Source organism: Urocitellus parryii, chromosome 9, assembly GCF_045843805.1.
Source record: "Urocitellus parryii isolate mUroPar1 chromosome 9, mUroPar1.hap1, whole genome shotgun sequence".
Taxonomy (NCBI): Eukaryota; Metazoa; Chordata; class Mammalia; order Rodentia; family Sciuridae; genus Urocitellus; species Urocitellus parryii.
Window position 1 is genome coordinate 129,516,798 of NC_135539.1, and position 23,555 is coordinate 129,540,352.

Here is a 23,555-nt window from a genome sequence, read left to right on the forward strand (position 1 = left end):
GGGAACAAAGAGAAGTGGAAATAAGAGGAGCTAAGTCTCCTTATTTTTCTTTTAGAAATAAGCAAAAAGTTATGGTCAAGAACAAAGTCATAGCCCAAACTCTCTTCTTTGTCCTTTTATCCCATGGATCAATGGTTCCCTTAAATAGTGACATTAACTCATGATCTTCTAATGATTCCAAATTCTAAAAGGTTAGATATTTTTAAATATCAGAAGAAATGAGGGTTAGGAGAACTAAGTTCTCTGCTAGGCAAAATAAAATTAGACACAGGCATACCTCAGAGATGTTTTGGGTTTGGTTCTATTGCAATAAAGCAAATATTGTAATAAAGCAAGTCATACAAATTTTTTGGTTCCCCCGTGTATATAAAAGTTATGTTCACACTGTCCTGTGGTCTATTATGTGAAATAGCAGTAAGCCCAAAACACAGTGTGTGTGTGTGTGTGTGTGTGTGTGTCTTACTTAAAAATACTTCATTGGTTAAGAAAAAATGCAATGATCATCTGCACTGTTGGAAGAAATGGTGCTGATTGGCTCAATGCATGGTTGACAAAAAAATCTTAATCTGTACAAATTGCAATATCTGTAAAGGAAAACAGAGTGAAGCACAAATGAAGAAATGCTTGTGTGTGTTTCTGCGTTTTTAACATTGAGTTAATAAAATAATGCACTTAATTTTTTTTCTGAGACTCAAAGTGTTTCTCATGTTTCCATTCTAAGTTTTCTACTTCTATTCTTTGATGTTTTTATACAAGTATACATATTCTATTTGGTTCTCAGATTCATTATTATTTCTAGATATTTAGGTACAAACTCTACTAGAAAATTCCTGTTTTTATTGTTGATGAACAATCACTGTGGTAGGAGTAAGAATTGGGGACAGATAGAAAAGAATAGGTATATTAAAAAATGGGTAAAATATAATACTTATATGTGAGGCAGGGGAACTCTTGGAAATACTAAGCTTTCAACAGATTGCTTAGATATCCCAATTGTGTGTCCATGGTATTTATGGGTGCTTATGTGTAATTTCTTAAAATAACATTTGTTAATTCTTTTTCCCTAAATCTCTTCAACAGCTTCACATGTTTGTATTTCCTGTATTGAATACATGGGTGGTAGATTTATCTAAGTAAATGAAAGAGGCTACCTGGATTCCATCAGCAAAACTGGAGACAGGGCTCCCATCTTTCAACCAGGTCAGACTTGGGGCAGGTATCCCTCTGGATTCACATTCCAGCCTCACCAGATTGTTAACCACCACCGCCACCATATTATTACTACCAGAAATTGATGGGGGAACTGAAAAAATAAAAGTCAAGTACGTTAACAAACCCAGGGTATGTCATGAGAAAAGAATGAAAACCATACACAATACCCATACTAATGTCTTCTTATGGGTTGATTTTTTTAAAATTTTGCTTTGTTTGAATGTTTGTTTTTGGTAAGTTCTTCCTCATCTGTTATTTGAAAGAGAATCACAGTCATCCTGTGAGATAAATAGGGCAAGTATCAATAACTCCATTTTACAGATGAAGAAAAGGAAGTTTCATTCGTTTGTTTGGCAACTCAGTTTTTAATGATAGAGTGGCTTTCTATTTCTATCTCCAGATGTGTGTGTGTGTGTGTGTGTGCGCGTGCGTGCATCCACTATCCTGTGTTAACTGCCAACTCCTCTTGAAAAGCCTTATTAGAGACGATAACTTGGAAACATTTAATACTAACGATTCTGTTAGAACATCAGTGACTAGTTCAATAATTCATTTAAAACAAGTTGAGCAGCATGTGAAAATTGAGCATTTTAATAGGCACCAGGATTAAGAATGTTTATTGGTTTTAGAACACTGGGTCCTTAAATAGAAAAGAAAATAACACACTTCATGAAATATTTTCTCTAGAATTTTACAGAATGCTTCCTTTGCCTTGGATGAATCCAGGAGAGGCAGTACTTACCATGAACTTGTAGACTGTAAAATAATTCTGTAGCTCCAGCAGAGTTGATGGCCACACATTTATATATGCCAGCATCTGAGATCTGGGCACTTTCAATATTGATGATTTGCCCTCTATTCAAGAAAGTGATACTGGGAGAGCCTGAGAGTAGGTGGTTATCTTTGTACCAGGTAATAACTGAAAGGGGAAGGGCAGAAAAGGTCTATGTCAATTAAAAAAAAATTCAATATACTAAGTTGGAACTTAATTGAAGTAGCTACACTTGCTTGACTTTAATCTTATTGTTTGAGCTTCATCTATTTAAATAAACATTTTTTAGGGTTGATTTTTAAGAGAATGTTAGGAAAAACATCAAATTTCAAGATGGGTTCTGAAATGTTAACAAGAAGATATTCTTTATATTGCCTCTAATATATCAATATTGTTTCAAAGTTTAAACCTGTTGTATTTCTTTTTATTGTGTATTTCCTATAAAGTTTTGTCTAAACATCTAATCAAAATCACAAGTCATACACACTATTGGCTTCAAAATTTTATAGTACTATTGATCCAAATGAAGAACCTATCCATGATGGGAATGTATACAAAACAAAACCAGAGTCTCATGAGAATGACTGTGATTAAGAATCAATTTGGTCAAGCTTTGTTAATATAGTTTTAAAAATTAAAAATATACTTTTCAACGTGAATGTACATAAAACTCAATTGTGGTTTTTGTGGCCACAATATGGACAAGACAATTTACAAATTTCTACATTAAGTGGATCAATTATTTGATGCAACTAAAAGCAATGAAATTCAAAAATATCATTCATATGACATTCTTACTAGTGTTTTACTCTTGAAACATATTCTATAGCCTTTTTATTAGTAATCAGAAATTAGTCCATTACATTCATAAACAATTTCAGTCAATCCCAGAAATCTTAAAATGTTAATAAATTACAGTGTTCAAAAGTCAACCTACCAGGCGAGGGATTCCCAGAAGCCTCACACTCCAGCTGTATGGGGTTGTCCACCACCACTGTCTCATTGAGCATCTTCCCTGCGTCTTCCAGGCTGGGTGGTTCTACAAGAGGTCCAATCGGGTAATTGGTATCAGTGGGCTGTTTACACTGAATTGCTTACTCTGCAAATTATAATTTTATTTCTTCCTTTCTTTCTCTCATATATACACTGACATTGAAAATAAAATAAAATATACTATTAAGTAGAACTGAAGAACAGGATAGAAAAAAAATCTTCATAGATTTTCTGGATCATTATTTTCCAATAAGAAAATCCTTAGGATTGTAGATTAGGAGTGTAGTCAAAGAACATTAAATGAATACTTTCAAAATTCCGATTAATCTGTCTGGTCTGATGGTGAATTATCTTTAGCTATACTCAATCTACTTCATTTGAACTCTTCCAATAGAGAAGAAATAAATAGGTCTCAAAATATCTGACTTTATCTTGGCTAATACTATCTTAGATCATTTCAGAAAAAAAATGTTGGAATGATATTTTGGGTTTATTTTTTTAGCAGGCTTTTCTCTGACAAAATTAAAACAGGAAAAAAATGCTTCCAATTTTAAACAATTGCTAATAATGGTGCTCTGTTATTTAGTGTAGTTGGAAAACAGGAAAGTGGAAAGTCTATCAGACAAAGGTACAAGGAGTAACAACCTGGACCATCATTGGGGGGTATTTTCAACAGTGTCTCAAGGAGTGTGGGAAGGATACCAGAATGAGAAACTTACAAGAACCTAAAGGTTTTGTCTGCTTGGAAATGATCTCATAGATAAAAATTAGCATTTGAAGTTTGCAGAAAAAATACATTTTAAAGATTTGCTAAATTTAAGTCATTTGATGCACTAGAGATTACCCATCCATGTATAATCAATCAATTAATCCATTAATCTACAAAAAAAAACAGAAAAGAAAGGAAACAAACACATCAGAAAATGATTAGAATTAAATAAGGTGTTGGGAAAAAATGAAATACATAAATCAATAGTATAGATGTGAATGAATTCATCTCCTTATTTAATATACCTTTGAAAATCTTTTTAAAATTAAGATTTTTAAAACTCTGATGTGTTAACAATTTTTTAATTAAAAAATCCAAGTGGGTAAAAAGCACAAAAAGAATTTTGATGAAAAATCCAACAAAGATACATCCAGACGACAATTTGACATCAATTTCTGACAAATTGGTAGACAAAAGAAAAATTTTAAAAATGATAAAGCAATATGCTTTACATTGGTTCAAATGTTGCAATTCATGAATAATCCTTTTTAATGGCAATGTTTTATGCATTGAATAACAAAGTAAAAATTGTTAAAAAGCAAGGAAAATTAGTTCAATATGCCTGTCTCAGAAATTGAATAATGAAACAACTAAAGTCACAAAGGATTTGAAAAATAAAACTTACCATTCAGATTGTGTATGCATGTTTGTGTGTATCTGTTATTACCAAAGAGATTATATATTCTTTTCAAATGCCAATGGAATATTCAAAATAGACTATTATACCACAAAAATATCAGCATTTTACAATCACATAAAGATATAATGAAGGAATAGAAATCAATAACAAAAGTATAAAGCTATATACATAGGACACATCCTCACTAAAGATAAAATGAAAATAAAAATAAAGGTATAAGTTTAAAAAAACAAACTGGAGTGAAATTGATTGATATTATAGGATTTCACCAAAGCAGTACAGTATGTACAGAAAATCCTAAACCCTAATTAACATTTTAAAAATGACTAAATTTTTAAAATAAGTGTTTAAGTATTCAACCCAGAATCTAGAAAAAGACTAATAAACCAAAAGAGGCTATCAATAAAGAAATAATAAAAATATAAGCAAAACACAAGACCAAAGAAAACAAACAAAAGCACAATAAGATTCAAAGTTGTTTTTTTGACAAGATTAAAATGAAGTCTGTCCTCAGAGGTAGATATTTGTGCAGGTCAGATCTCTTATCTGACAGTTGTTCCTGAAGACACAGCCCACAAATCCACCCTCCTTCACGCCTGCATATTCCTCTTGTATACATTTAATTCCGTATATTAACCCTTCCTGTTTAAGTGCCTAAAATGTTTCTGTTTTATACACTGAATTTTGATCACCAAAACAGTATCTAAGGACAAATAAATCTTTAAATATGGCTGGCTGACTTTTCCACCTGCAAAGGGAGAAATAACCAGCCTGTGGCACATTCTTTCAAAACAGTTATTTAAAAACTCACTTGAAGCCTCTGGGGTGAAGTGCTCGGTTGGCGGCTTTCACAGACACAGCTGTGAAATGAGACATTATGGTGGGAAAAAGAAATACAAGATCTACAGAGGGGGTTCGCTATTTCTCACGTGAGAACTTAAAGAATAAAAGACTGAATTTCAGAAAGAATGGCAGAGTAAGGTCTTGAAACATCCGCTCTTCTATTAAGGAAGCAAGATCACTTGAAAAAAAAATTGTTAAAATTATCTTTTTCACCAATCCAAGAAGTTGCTTATTCAAGGAAAAAGAAAACAGCTAAACCCCACTAAGAATAGTATGCCTCTGTATAGTTTAACTCACCCCATGCCCATCCAAAGTTGCCCTAGCCCAGCCAAAGTTGAAAACAAATGGTTTCATAATCACAGTGTGTGTGTGTGTGTGTGTGTGTGTGTGTGTGTGTGTGTGTGTAAGCAGTCTACCTGATACTGGATAGAACAGAATAGGATTGGGGCTACTTAAAAGCACCATTCTAAGTGAACTGTTATAATTTGAGCTATTTAGTCCTCTCTTTAAAAATCTTCATTTGCAGGATTTGCCTTTATTTAATCAGATTCAAGAGTTCTCTCAGCACAAACAACCTCTTACTGGAGGATATTTTAAAGTCCATAAAAACGAACTTTATGGAATTTTGGGGAAGCCACCAATAATTAGTTTCTATTGCTGCTATTATAAATTACCCCAAACTTGGAAGCTTAAACAATAAAACTTAAAAGTTTTGTAGGTCCATAGTCCAATAAAACCTCATTGGGTTAAAATCAAGGTGTCAGCTGAGTTTCTTTTTGGAGTTTCTAGAAGAGAACCAGTTTCCTTGCCTTTTCCAACTTCCACAGGCCATTTGCGTTCCTTGACTTGTGGTCACTTTCTTCATCTTCAAATCTAGTCTGTGGTGGGGAGTCTTAAGGGACATATCACTCTGATATTCTGCCTCCCTCTTCCACATTTAAGGATGCTTATGATTATTACATTGGGTTCATCAAGATATTTAGGGGTAATCTCTCTACTTTAAGGCCAGCTGACTAACAATCTTAATTTCACTGGCTACTTTAAATTCTTTGAAGATGCAGCCTAACGTATATTATCAGGTTCCAGGTTTAGGATGCTTATATTCTCCCCAATCACTAAATAAACAAGAAGCAACAACAAAGACCAGCAGCAACAATAACAGTAAAAAGCATGGCAAAACGGGAAGTTGTGACTGGGAATTGACACCTTATGTATGTTACTTACAATTTCTGCTTTTCAATAAAAACAAAAATAACACACATAAAGGAAGAAGTGAACATGACATACACAGAAAAAGAAGAATAGAAACTGTCCATCAGGAAGCTTAGGTATTAGGGTATTAGACTATTAGACTAAGACTTTAAATCAGCTATTTTAAATATGTTTCACCAAATTACATAAACCATGACTAAAGAACTCAATGAAATTATGAGAATAATGTCTCACTAGAGTACAAATCAAAAGACGGAATTATTAAAAAATCATTTAAAAAAAGAAGCCAAATAGAAATCTTGGACTCAATACCATATCTGATCAGGAAGAAAGCAGAATCAATGACTTAATTTATTTTCTTGTTACTGGAGATTTAACCCAGGGGCACTTTACCACCATGCCATATCCTCAGCCCTTTTTCTCTTTTTTATTTTAAGACAGTGTCTTCCTAAGTTGCTTAGTGCCTCGTAAGTTACTGAGGCTGGTCTTGAACTTGTGATCCTTCTGTTTCAGCCTTCTGAGTTGCTGGGATTATAGTCATGCCCTACCATGTTCAGCAGAATTGGTGAATTTAAAGATAGTTCAGTTGAGAATATCTAATTTCAGAAGCAGCCAGGAAAAAGAATCAAGAAAAGTGACAGTTTCTTTGAGACTTGGGACACCATCAAGTGTAATGGGGATTCTGAAGAAGAGAAGACACAGAAAGGTGCAGAAACAAAAGATAAATAATAGTTGAAATTTTCCTAAACTTGAAAAAAGATATTAACCCACATATTAATAAGTTAAATTCCCAGTTGGAAAAACTTAAAAAAAAATAAAATCCACACTAAGATATTAGAATCAAACTGTTCAAAACCAAAGATGAAGAAAATCTTAAAAGTAGCAAGAGAGAAGTGACTTATAATGTACAAGGACACTCAATAAGGACCTCACCAAAAAACATGAAAGAAAATGACCATCAAATAAGAATTCTATACCCAGCAAATCTATCCTTTAAAAATCAATAAAGAATAAGTTAACACTTTCCTAGAAAGACAAAATGTTGAAAGTATTCATTGGTAGCTCATGTCCTATAAGAAATACCAAAGGGTGTTTGTCAGGCTGAACGAAGCAATAAGTAACATATGAAGAGATAAGGAACACTGAAAGGTGGAACTACACCAACAAGTATAAAAGGCAGTAAAAATTTTTTGCTTTTTTCTCTTATTGATTTAAATGACAATGTCATAAATCAATAATTATAAATTTACTTTTTTCTCTTATTGATTTAAATGACAATGTCATAAATCAATAATTATAAATTTGTGGTGATGAACAGATGATGAAAAAAGAATTTGCATAACAATAAGAGGACAAAAGGAGGAAAAGGAGCCAAATTTTTATATATTACTAAAACTTTATATTAATTGAAACCTACATTATTATTTACAAAGATGTTAATTCTGTTCCTTAGAATAACCACTAAAAATATATTAAAAAATAGTAAAGAAAAGAGGCAAATTAAATGGTACACACCAATATGCCTATTTACCATAAAAAGATAGCAATGATGGAACAGAAAAACAAGTAAATGGCATAAGACATAAAAATACCCAACAAATTACAGACCCAATCCTATCATATCAACAACTATACTGAGTATAAATGGATTAAATACTCCAATCAAAGGGCAGAAACTGGAATAATGGATTAAAAAAAAAACATGATCCAATTTTATGTTGTGTACAAGAGAAACATTTCAGATTCAGACACAAATGCTTGAAAGCAAAAGGATGGAAAAGATACATAATATAAATAGTAACCAAAAAGGAAATAAAGAGACTATACTAAACAAAAATATGCTTCAAGAGAAGTAGGACGTTTTTTAATGTCACAAAGAGTCTATTCATCAAGGAAGCATTATAAACGTAACTGTATGTAACAACAGAGTCCCAGCATAAATAGAATGAAAAATAACAGACTCAAAGAGAAAAACAGACAAGTTGACAATAAAAGTTGGAGACTTCAATATTCAACTTTCAGTAAAAACTTGTCTATGGCATGAGAAATTATCAACAGAATGAAGAGATGGCAGACAGGAAAAGTACTTAGGAACAATTGATCCAATATGGCATTGATTTCCAAAATATATAAAGAACTCAAACCACTCAACAGTAAAAAGTAAATAAATAAAACCAATCCGATTTTAATAACAGGCAAAACAAACAAACAAATGGCCCAATCAATAAATGGGCTAAGGAATTAAACAGACACTTCACAGAAAAAGAAATACAACTGATCAACAAACACATTAAAAAATGTTCATCATCTCTAGCAATTAGAGAAATGCAAATTAAAGCTACCAAGATTTCATCTCTATTTAGAATGGCAATTGTTAAAAATATAAGCAATAGTAAGTGTGGGTGATGATGTGGGGGAAAAGGTGAACTCATATATGGCTGGTGGGACTTCAAATTGGGACAACCATTATGGAAAGCAGTATGGAGATTCCTCAGAAAACTTGGAATGGGACAACCATTTGATGCACCTGTCCCACTCCTTGGTTCATACCCAAAGGACTTAAAATCAGCATACTACAGTAATGCAGCCACATCAATGTTTATAGCAGCTCAATTCACAATAGCAAAACTATGGAACCAATGTAGATGCCCTTCGACAGGTGAATGGATAAAGAAAATGTGGTACCTATACCCAATGGAATATTACTCAGCCTTAAAGAACAATGAAATTATGGCTTTTGCAGGTAAATGGATGGAATTAGAGAATATCATGCTAAGTAAAATAAGCCAATCCCAATAAACCAAAGCCAGAATGTTTTCTCTGATAAGCAGATGCTAATCCTTACTGGGGCAGGGGATAAGGAAGAATGAAGGAACTCTGGATTATGTAGAGGGGAGTGAAGGAAGGGGATGGGAAGGTTGGTAGAATGAGACAGACATTACTGCCCTATATACATGTATGGTTACACTACTGGTGTGACTCTGCACCATGTAAAGCCAGAGGAATGAGAAGTTGTGCTCCATTTGTGTACCTTGTGTCAAAATGCATTCTACTGTCATGTATAACTAATTAGAACAAATTTTAACAAAGCAAAAAAAGAAGGCAAATGTCCTGAATATACATTGCTCAGAAGAGGCTATAAAACTGGTCAACAATTATATGAAAAATGCCTAACATCAGAAAAATGCAAATCAAAATGACAATAAAATATAGTTTTACTCCAGTTAGAATGGCTATTATCAGAAAAACATATGCTGGAGAGCATGCAGAGAAAGCAGAACTCTCAAACACTGTTGGTGGGAATGTAAATTCATACAGACATTTTGGATACAGTATGGAGATTTCTCAAAAACTAGAACTAGAGCTACACTATGATACAGCAATCCCACTACTTGGTATGTATCCAAAGGAAATAAAATCAATATGTTGAAGAATCACCTGCACTTGCAATGTTTATTGTAGTAGCTCACAATAAGAATGATGAGGCATCAGTGTTGGTTTCCATTGATGGATTAATGGATAAAGAAAATGTGGTATATATACACAATAGAATATTATTCAACATTAAGTAGAATGAAATTCTGTCATTTGCAGCAACACAGATTGAACTGGGAGACATTATATTAAGTAAAACAAGTCAGGCACAGAAAGACAAATCCTGAATGTCCTATGTTGCTAGTGGGACTGCAAATTGGTACAACCACTCTGGAAAGCAGGGAGATTCCCTAGAAAACTTGAAGTAGAACTGCCATTTGACCCAGTTATCCCACTCCTCAGTATATACCCAGAAGACTTAAAATCAGCATGGTATACTAACACAGTCACATCAATGTTTGTAGCAGCTCAATTCACAATAGCAAAATTATGGAACCAACCTAGATGCCCTTCAATAGATGAATGGATAAAGAAAATGCGGTACATGTACACAATGGAATATTACTCAGCATTTAAATATGACTTTATGATTTTGCTGGTAAATGGATGGATCTGGAAACTATCATGCTAACTGAAATAAGCCAGTCCCCCAAAATTAAAGGTTGAATGTTCTCTCTGATATGTGGATGCTAAAACACAATAAGGAGGGTAGGGAGGGAAGAATCGAATTTGATTGGATTAGACAAAGGGAAATGAAGGGAAGGGAGTGGGGATAGGAAAAAGATAGTAGAGTGAATCAGACACAACTTTCCTATGTTCATATATGAATACACCACCAGTGAAACTCCACATCATATACAACCCCAAGAATGGGATCCTAATTAGAATAAGTTGTACTCCATGTATGTATAATATGTCAAGTTACACTCTACTGTCATGTATATCTAAAAAGAACAAAATATAAATTAAAAAATTTTTAAAAATACTGCATGTCCTCACTTACATATAGAAGCTAAAAAGTGGATCTCAAAGAAGCAGGGAACAGATGAGTGGATATCAGAGCCTGAGAATGTAAGGAGGGATGGATGGAGAGAGAATAGGCAGTGGGTACAGAGTTGCAGCTGGATAGAAAGAGAAACTTCTAATGGTCTATGGCACAGCAGGATAACCGTGGTTGGCAACAATTAAATATTTCAAAATAGTTAATAGGGAGGATTTCAAATGATCCCAGCTCAACGAAATAATATGCATGAAGTGAAAGACACACCAGTTGCCTTGATTTGATCACAAAATATTGTATACATGTATTGAAATGTCACACTGTACTCCACGAATGTTAAATTGCCATGTGTCAATTAAAAATTAATTTAAAAACTCAAAATTTTTGCTTCAAAAAGAAATAAAAAATGTGGCATCTATACACAATGGAATATTACTCAGCACTAAAAAAGAATAAGATAGTGGCATTTGCAGGGATATGGATGGCATTAGAGCAGATTATGCTAAGTGAGGTTAGCCAATCCAAAAAAAAAATGCCAAATGTCTTCTCTGATATAAGGGGGTTGATTCAAAATGGGGAAGAGAGGAAGAGCATGGGAAGAAAATTACACCTACATAGGGAAGAGGGGTGGGAGGGAAAAGGAGGGAGAAAGGGAATTGCATGGATGGTGGAAGGAGACCCTTATTGTTATACAAAATACATGTATGAAGATGTGAGGAAAAAAAGAATAGTGTTACAAAAGCCTGTGATGTTTCATTGCTTCAAGTGCCAGCCAGAGAATTTCAGTGCAAGTTCATACACTAAATACGAGAAAAACCTGATTTTCAGACAATAAGTAAATACCATATAAATTCCATCATTCCCTTCTAGCCTTTAAAGTGGATAGTTTTGAATATGGAAGAAATTAGAAATGATTCTAGACAAATCATTAGTTAGGTAACAACATCTTATATTAACAATAAGATGTCTGTGTTCTCCAGGCATAAGAGCAAATTCCATTCAATTTACTGTTTTGGTTTGGTTTTTCCTTCTTCTAAAACCTGCATGAGCATATCATGCCAAAACCACAATACCTTTTTCTTGGTGCATTATGTGCTAGATTCTGCCTATTCCTTTAATCAGTCAGAACTGACTTTCAAATTGAATGGAATTAATATATAATTGACCTGAGTGGTTTTAGTTGAGTTAGTCCTCCCTACTCACCAAAACTATGAAACAGTGAGGAATAAATTCATCCATACCAATATATGTAATAGTATAATACAGTAGAGTCCTGAACTGAACTTATTCATTGAAAAATAAAAACAAAGTTCCCCAAGTCTCCTTTAGGCCACAAGTGAGCTATTAAACAAAACAGAAATGACAGAAAAACGTTTTTTGAGTGGGTGTTAGCAGATGTTAGCCAAGCAAATACTTTAAAAAAAAAAAATAAAAATAAGGGGTGCTTTACTAACGTTTTTACCAGACAACTAATACAGACCCAGGAGGGTTCTTGGCCAACAGTAAAGGCAGCATCGCTTTAGATATATTTGTTAAAATTGTGCAGTGAGAAGGGCTAGGAGCCAAACATATGTTTTGCCAAAGTAGTCCTTATGCTACCATTTACAGATGTTAACTGGGGGCCAGGCACCAGCTAAGATTTTCAGGCATAGTCTTCCATTTGATCTTCAAACAACCCCCATGACTATGAGGTATTATCATTATCCTTCCCGACATACAGATCTGAGGACTCCAAGTTTTTAGCAAGCTAATATCTGCGCTTAACAGCTTGCAGGCATTAATCGACAATGTAGGAATCAAATTTGAAGTGCCTCTTCGTAACAACGTTCTACTTCTTCTGGATATTTCACCTTGGTTGATTTTTTTCCCCTAGGAAATAATTATGTGCAGATGAAATGAATGCTTGAGTTATTAGATCCCCAAATAATCATTTGTTTGTGGAAACATCTGTTTCATTTGGCAAATATTTGAGGTTTCAGATATAATTTCATAGTTTGGTTTAGAGAATAAAAACTTCCAGAATTATGAAACTTTGATGATCAAAAAAAAAAAAAGACCACCTACTGAGGGCTCCTGCCTTTTATAATAGACGGAGCTCCTCCTTGGAAATTCCGTGAGAATGTTCCTCTCCTCATGATCGGAACTTGGTCTTTTAGTCCTGGAGACAATAAGTCCTCTTACTTTGGCTGTTGGAAACATTTTTGCTATGATTGAGAAGAATGGCAGCATCTAAGATCTTTTGGGAAGAAAGGAAAATATTAAAGAATTGGAATGCTGAGTATTTTAGGATTGAAAAATTTTGGAGGACAACTGTAATAAATGGCTATTTGTTGAATGCGTTACTCACCAATAAAGATTGAGATTAAAACAAACCCTAACTTCAAAAGTAACTATAGGGGTGGTTAAATAAGCCAATAACTGAAGTACATTAAGTGATGATTGCTTGCCAATAGATTTGCCAATGCCTTTTTAAATATATATAGTACCAGAACGGTATATAATACTTCTGAAGTGTTCAGAAATAAAGAGTATTAGAGGGCTAGTTTCTCTCCTATTCCTCATATTGTATCTTTTGTTACTGACTTCTATGATTGATTAGCCCTTTTAGGACACTGAATTATCATATCTACAGTAATTGCCAAAATCCAAATAATGCTCAAATATTTCAATGTATGCTGTCTTTAATTCAAGCTTTTACAGCTTTGTTTTATGTAGTTTTTTATATTGTATTAACATGGCCTTTAAGTCTCCAAAGTCTTTTCAAAGTCTTTCATTAACCACTTTCTTATGACATCTCCAATTATCACTGAAGTTATTAATATAAGTTTGAAGAGAATATAGAGTCAGGTTTGGAGCTGCATACATCCAATGTGACAAGGCTGTCATTAATGCCATAAGAGATTCGAGCTGTTGGTACCAATTCCAGCCACATGCAAAGAGTCAGCTGCTTCCTCCAGGTCCATTATGATTAATAGTAGAAGCTCACTTTATCACTTATTCTCCTTAAGGGAGATAAACTGTTATCCAGATGGATTAGATCATATTAGATGAAATGCTTTAAACTACTACTCTATTTTACCCCTATTCCATGATTGACGGGTATCAAAAATTGTTCTATATCTGCCATCCGATTTGGCAAATTTTAATAAACCTTTTCAATGACTAACCTTCTGTTTCTCTTTCTTTTCACATTAATCCAGATGTTTTCCAGTCTTCTCCCCATCTCTTTGATGATTTTCCATGTAGACATGTACCCTAAGTACAACTCCTGCCAACTGACATTTTGTTAGGTTTACAAACTTGTGTTTCTTAGGTTATCCATCCTGCTTTTTCTTTTCTGTTGTTGCCCTTTATTTGATTTCTTTCATGGAACTCTGGTTTTCAGTCATCCTTAACTACACCAGCAAACCCCTAGACCAGTCTTTAGTGTCTGACCCAAAAGCTCTTTAAATATTAGTGTGGAGACCATCTGCATCAGAGATGTTCAGGATATCTGGACTTAGGCTCCAGAGACTTTTTAAAAAAATTTTTTTGTAGTTGTAGATGGACAGAATGCCTTTATTTTATTTAATTCTTTTTATGTGGTGCTAGGATCGAACCCAGTTCCTCACACATGCCAGGCAAACACTCTGCCACTGAGCTACAGCCTCAGCTCCAAGAAACTATGTTTTGAATATGCAAAGAGAACAGAGGAGCCTTGGTGTACAGAACTGGGATACAGAACAGAAAGCCCACCTCCCAGCACACTCTTAGAAGAGGAAGTCTGAGTAGATGGTGGAGGGAGCTGTCAAAGAGCACTAGGAAGACAGAGGTGGCCTTATGAGAAACAAGGTCAATTCAAGGAAACAAGAGACAGCAGCATCAGCCTGTCCTCAACCCCCAAGCATGGTGAGCCAGTTCCAAAATGATTACATTCAGCTATTATCCTTCAAATTAATAACTCATGAAAGAATAAAGGTCCTCTCCAGGAACATGCTTTATGCATGCGTTAGCCAGCTTTTCCCCACTGTGACCAAAATAACTGACAAACAAGTTAGAGGAGGAAAGACTTATGTTGATTGATGGTTTTAGAGGTCTCATTTTGTGGTCCTCCAACTTGAAGAAAGATCCCAGTTGATGGGCATGGTGGAGGAAAGCGGCTTAGCCCATGGCAGTCAGGAAGCAGAGTGATAGGAACCAGGGAACAGAGAAGCCCTTCCAGGGCACACCCCAGTGACCTGCTTCCTCCAATTAGATCTCAACTCCCAGCAGTCCATTCAGTTATCAGTGGATTAATCCATCAATGGATTAATTCCCTGATTAGCTCAAATCCCTCATCATCCAATTCTTGCCTAAAAGCCCCACCTCTCTACCTTTCTGCATGGGGGACATGCCTATGAAACATAAGCTTTTGGGGGAACATTCCAGATTCAAACCAAAACAGTTTGTAAATATTCTTAAACTAGGTGTTACTATTTAGGAACATGGGGAAAGAGTAAATTGATTTACTGGAAACATTTACAGAGCTGATGATTTGAATCTTTTAACTGGCTGATTAAAAAATATGTAAAGAAGCAAACTATTCAATATCTAGATAAATTTTTTCATTTACTTACTATTCTTCATTCAAATGTACTCTTTAATTTGGTACTTTTTTAAAACTACCTACATGTACCTGGAATTTAGTTAGGCACTGGAACACTATACTAGGTTAAACTCCTCAGTAAATGTGGAATGAATGTATGAATGAGTGGATGAATGACCAAAGGAATAGATAGAATGTAGAATATGTCATTACATGACTGAGGGAAAACTAATGCTATGTACATGGAGATCTTGAATAGGTTTCTGCAAGTACCCTTATTGAACTGGTTAAGCCCAAGCCTTCGATTCTCGACCTTCTCTGATAAACCTCTAGAGAAATAAATCTCATATTCAAGGTCATGTAGCCTTTCAAGTTTGCTATGAAGTTGCAATATTAATGTGTGTTCCATGGCCACCCAGACTTCTTATTAAAGTACACAGGAGAATCTGAGCCAAGGTCAGCTTTCCTTTACAAAATACCTCTTCTAAACAGGCAAGAAAATTGCAGAGAAGACTGAATGTACAACTTAGCAACTTTTTGTCTTTTGCAACAATTTTTTTTTTGCAGAAAATTATCAGCTAAAGGAATACAGATCATTTAAAATACAGGATTTGTATTTGTGTGCTCCTGTGCATTCTATTTGATGACCTGAAAACTGAAGATTTTAATATGAGCAATTATAATTACAATAAACTATCTAGCTTTTTCATGCAGGCTAAAATAAACACTTGTTTCTTTTATATTGTAATTCAATAAAAATGAGCCCACCATGTTTCTAAAAGCCGTAAAAAGATTCTTTTATTGAGACGTGGAAATTACATTACCATGCACATGCAATTGAGTGTGCTGTTGTGTTTCTCCAGCTGCATTGGTAGCCACACATGTGTATCTGCCAGCATCTTCCAACAGGGCTTTGGCAATCTGCAGAACTCGGCCAGAAGACTGTATCTAATTGGAAGCAAAAAGCATGGCAGCATTTTATACTTTGTGCTTAGACTGGAGAACATTCACCAAGATAGAAAAATTCATTAAAGTTACAGTATCTAATTATATTCTCATGTCACTATCCTAATTATTTCTTGAGATATTAGAACCAGATCACTTCATTATGCATAAGAAAATAGGGTGATTTGATTGCAAGCTTGTTGTTATTCATTGGAAATCACAAAATAAAATAACCTAAGGCTAGCTTGCTGGTATAGTCATAAAACTCCACTAAATAAAGGCCTTTCACACTGAATTATGATAAAAATTTAAGCCATTTAGAATACATGGCCACATCCATATAACACTTCATAAATATTTTTAAAACAACAAACTTTTTTGATTAAATTGTCATGGGGGGGCCAAGAGAAACAATAAAAATCATAAAATACGAATAACAGAAATGCAGATAAATTCTTTGAATTTTCTTCTTTCCTTCTTAGACCCATTGAAACTGGCCTCCACCATTTTGAAACTGGTGATTCAGAGGTTATTCCATGGAACTGATTATGCTGAGGCAATCAGTAATTTCCAATCACATTATCCATTACTCTATGTCCTAGGTGTATACTCTCCCACCATCAGCCTACTCCTTGAAACTCTATACTCTAGGTTTTAAAGATATAGTATTCCCTGTTGTTATTATCTGACTTTTTAGGAGACTACTTTATAGAATAGACTTCCTCTTGATGTCTCATTAGCCAGACACTTTAGTTGTCTGGTAGTTTTCACCCAATCCCATGGCATCAGTAAAAATCCCTATGTGGACTTCCTAAATTTATAGCTTTAGCTTCAACTTCTCTCTTGAGCTCCAATTGGTTTCAGTTATCTACTGAACAGGTTAATATCAAATTAAACTTATCTAGAATTAAAGTCATAAATCCTTTCCTTTTATTTCTGAAATCTACTTCTCATTGCATTTTCCCCATCTTGCTTAGTGGCACCCACTATTTTTCCAGTCATCTGTTTTTTTGGAGCTCACTTTAACTCCTATTAATTATACCACTGCATGCTTTTCAGATCCTGTTTTCCATTTCCACAGCCACTGTGGGATTATAATGGCTTCCTAACTGATGTTGCAGTGTCTCCAGCCTCCCCAATTTTTAATCTATCCTGCACACTTGCCAGAATAATTTGTTTAAGATGGAAATTTGATCCTTTTACCAGTCTCCCTTCAAACCTCATTCATGGCTCCCCACCTTTCCCAGAATGAAATATGAACTCCTCATAAGCCCTCCAGGCTCACCACATTCTGATCCCAAATGATCTCTCCAAACTGCCATATAAACTCCCACTTAACCTGTTTTCCAGCCATACTGTACTAAACTTGTTAAGCAACATTTGTAAATTTATATTCTGGAATATTGCACATGGACTTTACATGCAATAAGTTTTTAAGATTGTGATTTAAGTTGATCCTCTCTCCCTTTGCTTCCTACTTTTAGTCTTTCCTTGAATTAACTCATCTGTCTCATAGTTCAAATATCATCAATGTACCAATATTCCAATCAGAGCCCTCTGTTGAGCTTCAATATCTTAATATATTGATCCACTGACATTTCCACTAGTTTATCTCAAAATCACTAACCCCAAAAGTCTAAAACTCAAATCACAATTTTTTTCCCCTTAGACTTATCCTTCTCCAGAGTATCTAATCTCATTAGATGGCGACATTATCCTTACAATTAAGTAGGTCAGATTCCGAGGACACTTCCTTGACACATACTCCTTCACCTTTCATAAACAACCCCAGTCATTTAACCTATAAATATGTCTCAGATCTATCCAAGTATCTTCATCTCCATGGCTAGCATATCAGCTCAAATTTCTCCAATTGGTTATACATATGTACTCTTGGCTCTTCTAATTTATTCTTTGGCAGGAATCCAGATAACTATAGTCATGCTCTGCAAAACAGTGTGTTGGTGAGTAACTGACCACAGACATGATGGTAGACACCATCTAGCCTAGTTGCGTATTATGCTATATACATCTAATGTTTGTGTAAGGACTGACTATGATGTTTGTACAATGATGAAATTACCTATGGATGTATTTCTCAGAATGTATCTCTGTTTATAAGCAACATTTAACTCTATTTAAAATATGCACCTGATCACATCCCTTCTCTCTTAAAACTCTTTGAAGGCCCTCCACTGCCTTAAGGTAAAAATAGAATATTTACCCTATATATATGCTGTCTGCCAGCTGTCAGTCTCATGCAATAACACTCTCCCTTGCCTCTCTTCAGCCCACTGGCTTACTTTCCAGCCCTCAAGAGGTGTCACACTCTCCTTTATTTGTGCATATTTTCTCTTTAATAAACAGTTCTTTCCCATTAATTCATCCATTTAACTCCAAAATATTCTTCAGACCTCTGCTTGGTTTCCTTGTTATATGTTCTTACATCTCTCTATACTGTCTTCAAATAGCTCATTATGATATGTGATTCACTTTTGCATATGATTACGTGATAAATGTCCATCTCCAGATAAACAGTTACATACTTACACTATGTTCTAAAACTACATGCTAGCACAAAGGTGTGAGATTAGTTCCATTGGATTTTGAATAGAAATAATAACTGAACATGTACCTATTACTTTTACAAGGAAAATAAACTCAAGATATCTCATATTGAAAACTTACAAGCAAATCTCAAACCCCACAGTCAATTAACAGGATCCTAATAGCGAAGTCTGTTAATTCTGATTTTTAAATGCATCATTTATTCATATTTGATATCTATCATAATTTTTTAATTACCTACTAATTCAATGTACTGAGACACAGTTATATGTCAGACTATAATCAATATCAAGGACACAAAAATAAATTTATATATCACAAAGACTAATGGAGTCTCTGCCCTCTTGTAGCTCATAAGCTATTTTTTAAAGATTTTTTCCCACTATTTTATTTGTTTATTTTTATGTGATGCTGAGGATCGAACCCAGTGCATCACACCTGCTAAGCAAGTGTTCTACCACTGAGCTATACAGCCCCAGCCCACATAAACTAGTTTTTAAAAATGTTTTTCAAGACATCTGTTTCTTACGGTTATATATGTTTGACTTTACCTTAACCTTAGTCTATGGTGAACATATTGGAGTATATGGGCTTATTATTAATGAACGTTATTTATCCAGGAGATGCCATATTTTGTTTTTATTTATTATTATTATTATTATTATTTTGGTTTTGGGGATTGAACCTGGTGACACTTAACCACTGAGCCACATTCCCAGCCCTTTTTAAATTTTTTTTATTTTGAGACAAGGTCTCACTAATTGCTTAGGGCCTCACTAATTTGCTAAAGCTAGCTTTGAACTCTCAATCCTCCTGCCTCAGCCTCCTGAGCTGCTGGGATTATAGGCGTGCACCACTACACCAGGCAAGATACCAGTTTTTTACAGCTAACTCAGGCACAAATCAAAATAAAAAAAAATACCAAGCCAATCTGTGTTAAAATCTGTATCATTATTATTTGTTATCAAGGTTATTAAATCCTTTATTTAATTCCATTCAAAAAATTATAAGGAAGGGCTGGAATTGTAGGTCAGTGGTAGAGTCCTTGCCTAGCTTGTATGAGGCACTGGGTTTAATCCTCAACACCACAAATAAAGAAATAAAAATATTTTTAAAAAATTATAAGGAAATATATAGTTTTAATATATTGTCTGCAAAGTCCATAAAATCTATAATTAATAAAGAATACTGTGATTGCCCTGAGATGATCGATACAGCTTTCTCAATTTGGGTCCTGTAACATTTATACTTACTTTGAGATTTCCTTGGGCAGTGTTCACAGGCTGGTCATCTTTTAACCAAGTAATGGATGGATGTGGGATGCCATTGGCTATGCACTGCAAGGTGACAGGTTTGCTTTTCACCACGGCTCTCTCAGGAGGGCCTGAGGACTTGATTGTTGGAGGAACTAGATGGAAGAAAGGAAGGGCAGAAAGAATGAAAAACCACCACCAGGAGATGGTCAAACACTTAAGATGAACAAACCTGAAACTTTAACACTAAGAAAAAAATTCTAATTTCAACAAACAATGAAGTCATTTCATGATGCATTTTATTGATAATTTTAGCAATATTAGATATTACTTTTTCCTAACTATGGATTTCAGATTTTTCAAAGAACAAATAAAACATATATGTGTTACTGCAGTAATGTACATTTGGCTTATAAGTTTTGGTGTCTTTTCCCAATCAATAATGACCTTCCTTTTCTCTAGAACTGTCTTATTAAATCAAAGTGGGATCTGAGCATTATTTACACATGACTCTGCCCAGGCAAGACTGATTGAACCTGGGTTGGTAACTTGCTCTAAGCTGGATCTGCCACATTTTCTCTCAAAAAATTGGAAGTGAGACTGACAAACAAGATTATCTACACTTCAGCATGGGACATTGGGCTAAAAACAAAGAAAGAAAAAAAACAAGAAGTCTGCAGAGAGAGGGAAGGATGAAGTTGACATTCAAAGACACTTCTTCCTGTAGCTTCCAAATGTCTCTGTAGTTTCTGGTTCTAGATCCTTCTCAAGTTCTTCTGTCAAGTAAGACACATGATACCGTGGCAGAGAGTTGTTTCTATCATTAAATTAATGGTTATAATATCAACATGACAGTTCTGTGAATGCATTTATGTGCCCTAGATCCTGCAGTTATACCCTTAGCCTCCACTCCGGAAAGTCTTCCCAATCACTCCTGCTTAGGCTAAACCCTTAAATGCTGACATGACACCTTTAGTTGCAAGTTGCTATCTGCCTCTTGTAACTTCTTCAGTCTCACTTCTGGGACCCCGACATGCTATGTAGACTATACCTCCTAATATTTAAATTCTGCTGAAACTTGTTCACATGATACCTATTGTTCAGTAAACTGATTCAAAATCTTCCATGAATTCAAATTGACATCTTTCATCATACTTCTGTTACGGTTTAGATGTGAAATGTCCTACAAAAGCTCACATGTGAGACAATGCAAAAAGGTTTGGAGGAGAAATGATTGGATCGTATCCTTAACCTAATCAGTGAATTACTTTCCTGACTGGGATTAACAGTGGTAACTGAAGTGGTAGGGTGCGGCTTTGGTGTACATATTTGTATCTGGCAAGTGCATATTAGTATCTGAGCTCTCTCTTCTCTGCTTCCTGATCACCATGTGAGCTGCTTCCCTCTGCCACACTCTTCTGCCATGATGTCCTGCCTCACCTTGATCCTGGAGGAATGGAGTCAGCTTATTATGTACTGAGACCTCTGAAACCAGAAGCCCTCAAATAAGCTTTTATTCCCTAAAATTGTTCTGGTCAGATCCTTTTAGTCACAGCAGCAACAAAGCTGATTTAAACAACTTTCCACAACTCAGGATTTAATCCAGATTTCCAAGCCACAATCTGAATTAGATAATGACATAATGCTGGTTAGTTTAAAATGGAATACTTCTGTCCCTTCTTCAACATACCATGAACAGTGACTTCAAATTCCTTCCTGTGGTTTCCAGCAGTGTTTGTCGCCACACACTGATAGAGGCCGGTGTCCGACACTTGAGCCTGAGCAATGATCAGTTTGCGTCCATTTAGTAAAATCTTGAATCCATCCCTTTCATCAATTAGCTGACCATCCTTCAGCCACCTAGAAAAAATAGCAAAAAGAAGTCTGAATTTATTAGAGAGTTTCCAGAAAGTGTGTGTGTGCGCGCACACACACGTGTATGTGCTTAGTATTTTGTTTATTCTCTATCATGAATTTGCCTAATTTCCTAATCATTCACTCTTTTTTAAAAATATTTTTTTAGTAGTAGATGGACACAATATATATTTTTTACTTATTTTTATGTGGTGCTGAGGATTGAACCCAGTGCCTCATACATGCAAGGCAGGTACTCTACCCTTGAGCTACAACCCCAGCCCCTAATCATGCCCTCTTAAAAATAAAAAGTGTACCGTACATAGAAGAATAAAAGAAACCTGGTTTAAACAAAGTTGAAGTTTATAGGAACCCAGTAAATATGTGTTGAGTTCTTTGTTTTTCTCCTAATTTTAAGTTACAGAAAGATGAAATGTCCCTAAATAATACTCATTTTAATACTTAAATAACACTAACCAGAAATATTTAAACTATCTTAAAACATCTGTAGATAAAACACTGAAATAATATCTTTTTATTTTACATTTTTTATGAGTCCTAACTTTCCATTTAGTTTTGTAATCATGTGTGAACCATCTCATTCCCTTAGTTGACTGACTGTTCCAATGCATGTCCTATCACACTTTGGAAACAAAAGTTAGGTGTTTAGTAAGTGCTTTGTGAAAGAAGAAATGAGAAAAAAATGATAAATATATGCCTGTTAACATCCTCTGGTTTTTTTTAATGTTTCTGGTATTCTTTTTATTTATCAAACATTTCAGTGTCTTAGGGAGGTCAGACATTAATACTACTTAATAGTTGTCTCTCTCCACCGAAACTATAATTTCTAAGATCCTATAAAGGAATTTCCCCAGGCTGAAGTGCCCTTTGAATATCAAGTAAAAGTTACCTTGTATATGGAGTACATCTTAAGAGGGATATAAAGAATGTAATTTTATACTTCCTCTTTTTAATGACACAGTCTTTCAGGACAGCTGTAAAACACATCAAAAAGTGGGAGGTATTTAGAAGACATACCAAACCCCTTACATGATAGTTGGTGGGGGAGAGCCTGTCACTTGACAATCCAGTTCCAACAAGTTATTAACCATCACAATGAAGTAAGACGTTTCATCTCCACCTTCTACAGCTGGTGGCACTAGAAAACAACAGAGACAAGCAAGGATGTAATGTGAAGACATATGCCCAAGAAAAAAACCACTGTCACATCCACAACACTATGTAGAAGTTTAGAAGGTTGATAACTATCATAGCAATTTGATACATGAGGGGTATTTGAGATGTATTGTAAGTACATTTTATAGCAAACACTTGCCAAGATCACTGAATGTACTTACAACACAATATGGATTTTTCTCTAACTGGTATCTTGGTGCTACTGATGCCATGTGAATATAAAGTCAATTCTTATTTTAAACTGCTTATTTTCATAAAAACAAGAGAAGAGAATTTCCCCATATTGGGCCAACTATTTAAAAAAAAAAAAACCCTTCAATCTGTAATTAAAGACAGACTCTAGGTTGCAAGATGACTT

The 23,555-nt window shown here is 34.7% G+C and overlaps 1 protein-coding gene across 1 annotated transcript in view; it reads right to left on the bottom strand.

Annotated features, from left to right (window-relative positions):
* The window catches only part of Hmcn1 (hemicentin 1), a 392,095-nt gene that overhangs the window by 133,562 nt on the left and 234,978 nt on the right, over nt 1-23,555 (bottom strand). Inside the window, exons 33-39 of the mRNA XM_026392850.2 lie at nt 23,051-23,159; nt 21,837-22,006; nt 20,147-20,301; nt 16,205-16,328; nt 2,922-3,023; nt 1,955-2,131; nt 1,152-1,303 (exon numbers count right to left, since the gene is read on the bottom strand). Coding sequence (XP_026248635.2) covers nt 1,152-1,303; nt 1,955-2,131; nt 2,922-3,023; nt 16,205-16,328; nt 20,147-20,301; nt 21,837-22,006; nt 23,051-23,159 — 989 coding nt within the window. The remainder of the gene's footprint in view (nt 1-1,151; nt 1,304-1,954; nt 2,132-2,921; nt 3,024-16,204; nt 16,329-20,146; nt 20,302-21,836; nt 22,007-23,050; nt 23,160-23,555) is intronic.